Below are 3,856 nucleotides of genomic sequence, written 5' to 3' on the forward strand. Positions count from 1 at the left end.
GTGGGATCGAGCCCCGCATCGGGCTCTCTGCTCAGCCGGGAGCCTGCTTTCCCCCCCCACTCTCTGCTTGCCTCTCAGCCTACTTGTGATCTATGTCAAATAAATAAATAAAAATCTTTATAAAAAAAAAAAAATAAAACAAAACAAAAAAACAAATAAAGAGCCAACCTGAAGATCGTCCTGCTACAGGCCAAAGAAGCTACAATTTGGGTTCAATAAAGAAAGTGCAATGACCTGAAACCTATCCAGAAGGCTCAGGTAAATGAGTTCATGACACACATGTGTTGTAAGAACGTATGAATACGAGCGAGTTGAGAGGCAACGTGGGCGGTGTGGGAGGCAGGGAAGGAAAAACTGAAACAAGACGGGATCAGGAGGGAGACAAACCGTAAGAGACTCTTAATCTCACAAAACAAACTGAGGGTTGCCAACGGCGGGGGCGGGCAGGGAGGCGGGTAGGGAGAGGGTGGCTGGGTTAGGGACGTTGGGGAAGGCATGTGCTATGATGAGTGCTGCGAAGTGTGTAAACCTGGCGACTCACAGACCTGTGCCCCTGGGGCTAATAATACATTCTATGTTAATAAAAAAATTTAAAAAAAAAAAGCATGGGGGCGCCTGGGTGGCTCAGTGGCTTAAAGCCTCTGCCTTCGGCTCAGGTCATGATCCCAGGGTCCTGGGATCGAGCCCCGCATCGGGCTCTCTGCTCAGCGGGGAGCCTGCTTCCTCCTCCTTCCTCTCTCTCTGACCACCTCTCTGCCTGCTTGTGATCTCTGTCCGTCAAAAGAATAAATAAAATCTTAAAAAAAAAAAAGTATGAATAAAAAACCTTAAGTGGCCACCTTCTAAGGACAGGGAACTAATTAGCTTTGCACTTATCCTGCCTTTCCTAATCGAGCACCACTGGGTAACCAAATAGCAGATGAGAGGCCGCATCTTCTAAAACCAACCCAGCCAATAAATGTCAACAAAATCACAGCGTATCACCATTTTAGAGGCTCTGAACCATGAACAGACCGACGCACTGGGCACTGGCAGCGCCAATACCAGGAAAATGCGAAGAGCCTGTACCTGCAGATGAAAACACGCGGCTGTTTACCACTCGCTGGAGGTGTGGAGCCTGATTCTCGTCAGCCTCTGGGTCCAGCTCCCAATTTACGGGAAGTACAGAGGCCAGAAAAATGCTGGACCGTGCCAGGACAATGTATGTGGCAAAACCTAGACCGTGGGAATCAACAGGACCAATGGCCCAGGTTCCTCCACAGGTAACCCTCACAAGGAGACCAATATATGCAATAAAGAGACTTCAGAAATACGGAGTCTAAAAAAAGTAGACAAGGTTCAGTTACCACGAAGAAACACAAGTAAGTTATTTCTATACCAGTCAGGATTCGCTTCGGAGGGGAGGGGCTGGGGTTGGAGAAGCACATGGAGAGCCTTCTGCGGTGTCTGGCCAAGTTTTAGTTCTTGGCCTGAGGGGAGGTCATCAGGGTGTTCACCTTATACAAACGACAACTTGAGGCGCTAAACACTTGTGTCATTTTCTGTGCCTTTTTATGATAAAGTAGTAAGAAAAAAAATGAGGCGCCTGCGTGGCTCTGTCGATTGTCTGCCTCTGGCTCGGGTCATGATCCCAGGGCGCGGGGATTGAGCCCCAGGTCAGGCTCCCTGCTCAGCAGGGAGTCTGCTTCTCCCCAAGCCTCCCCACACCCGCCTTGTGCTCTCTCTCAAATAAAAATAAAATCTTAAAAAATAATAAATTTAAATTTTTTTTTAAATGATCAGACCAAACTTTAACTCGCATTGTGCTTTTTTTTTTTTTTTTTTAAGTAGGTGCCACATCCCGTGTGGAGCCCAATGTGGGGCTTGAACTCACGACCCTGCAATCAGGACCTAAGCTGGGATCCAGAGCCAGATGCTTAATTGCCTGAGCCACTGAGGGGCCCCTGCTTGCATAGTGCTTTTAACAAAAACAGGCCAAGAAATTTTAGAAGATTTACTCCTGCATCTTGCTCTGTAAGACGCTCCCAGATGGCAGTCAGGCTGCCGGGGTCGCCTGCAGGCTTGCCTTGTACCAGACCCAGCCTGCTAAGACCCAGCCCGCACTCGCTTGGCCGAGGCCTGGGCCCAGGCATGGGCTGCAGCCACCAAGGAGCACTGCCTTGCTCTAATCCACAGGTACGTGCGAGTCCACAGGCACACTCTGAGACTCAGTCCTGCCAACGAGAAGGTTAATGAACACTTTCAGAACACTCCCGGACCTTGTCTGTGTCTTCAAATCACTGATTACATCAAAGTCCTAAAATTTCTGTCCAGATGGCAATGAAACTGTGAATGGCATCAAACCCAGTAAAGCATAATGCTGAAATTTCAAGTCGTGCTCAAATCCTGAAGGATGTCAATTTGTTAGAATTTAACCACCTTTTATCATAGGGTATCCCGGAATGACGGATTTATTACCTTTTTGCGGGTTGTATCTGCCCATCTAGTGCAAGTTTTATTTTTCACACCAGTAAGGAAAGGCAAGCAAAGAGCCACTCACTCAAGTTGTCCAAGAATGACGACCTTGCTCAGTCCTCAGATCGCTTTGCTCCTTCTCGTGCTAATCTGTCCGCCTCTTCATTGCCTACAAATCCCGAATGACCAGGAACATGCATCTGTGAAATAAATTTATTTTTCCTTTTACCTTTCCTGGTTGTTTTTACACAAGCAACACACAAGTACATCCTGACTCTTCCCAGTGGGGGCAGGGGGAGGACGCTCCTCCCCCTGCCCCCCCTCCACGGTTCTGCAGGGCAACCTGTATACCCTACACACAGACACAGTGCAGGCACTTACAAAAATCCCATTTTGATTCTGACAAATTGGATTGTACTGTTTTTACTAATTTTTATAACCTGAATGATGGAACTTGGAAAGCTTTCTAAGTAAAACGTATGTATGTATAGACCAGGACAGGTATATATCCAAAACACATACTTCACTTTCTTCACATGCTGTCAGAAAGACGAGATCCAATTATGTGATTTTTTTTTTTTCTAAGTAGGCTCTACAACCAACGTGAGGCCAACGTGGGACTTGATCCCACGACGGTGAGATCCAGACCTGAGCGGACATCGAGTCAGACCCTTAACCCACTGAGCCACCCAGTGGCTCAGCACTTCTGTGCTTTAACCCCTGTTTCCATTACACTGGGGAAGGGCAGATTTAAACCTTACGTCACCAAGCTGTTCTCAGTGGTCCTGGAGTCAAAGAGCAACACAGAGTTAAGACAATGGTTGCAGTTTAACTTGCTCTGTATTGTTGGAAACAAGTTTGGTTGTCTGTTTTTTTTAAGATTTTATTTATTTGACAGAGACAGAGCAATAGAGCATGAGCAGTGGGGAGGGCCAGAGGGAAAGGGAGAAGCCAACTTCCCACTCTGCAGGGAGCACAACACAGGGCTTGATCCCAGAACCCTGAGATCATGACCGGAGTAGAAACCAAGAGACACTCAACTGACTGAGACAGCCAGGCTCCCCTGATACCTTGTGCTTTTATATAGGACAGATTCATATGGAGGATGTGTGGGTAGAGAGTCGGACTGTAGATCTGCTGGAAATTTTATTTCCTAAGAACAATTTTATTTTTTATAGTTTTTTTTTAAAGATTTTATTTATTTATCTGAGAGAGTGGAGATAGGAAGAGAGAGCGTGAGCAGGGAGGAGAGGGAGAAGCAGGCTCCCCACTGAGCAAGCAGCCTGATGCAGGGCTTGAGCCCACTGGGATTATGACATGAGCCAAAGGCATTCACTTAATTGATGCAGCCACCCAGGTGCCCCCTGAAAAGGGAGTTTTTTCTTTTCTTTTTTTTTTTTTT

General features: G+C 46.9%; 1 protein-coding gene across 2 annotated transcripts in view; it reads right to left on the bottom strand.

Moving 5' to 3' along the window:
- RNASEH1 (ribonuclease H1) overlaps positions 1 to 3,856 on the bottom strand; it is a 16,067-nt gene that overhangs the window by 2,786 nt on the left and 9,425 nt on the right. For both annotated transcript variants that reach the window (XM_059405092.1, XM_059405090.1), the window contains one exon: positions 2,540 to 2,654. In XM_059405092.1, coding sequence (XP_059261075.1) covers positions 2,568 to 2,654 — 87 coding nt within the window. In that variant the 3' untranslated portion in view covers positions 2,540 to 2,567. The remainder of the gene's footprint in view (positions 1 to 2,539; positions 2,655 to 3,856) is intronic.

This window comes from Mustela nigripes, chromosome 7 (assembly GCF_022355385.1).
Source record: "Mustela nigripes isolate SB6536 chromosome 7, MUSNIG.SB6536, whole genome shotgun sequence".
Lineage (NCBI taxonomy): Eukaryota > Metazoa > Chordata > Mammalia > Carnivora > Mustelidae > Mustela > Mustela nigripes.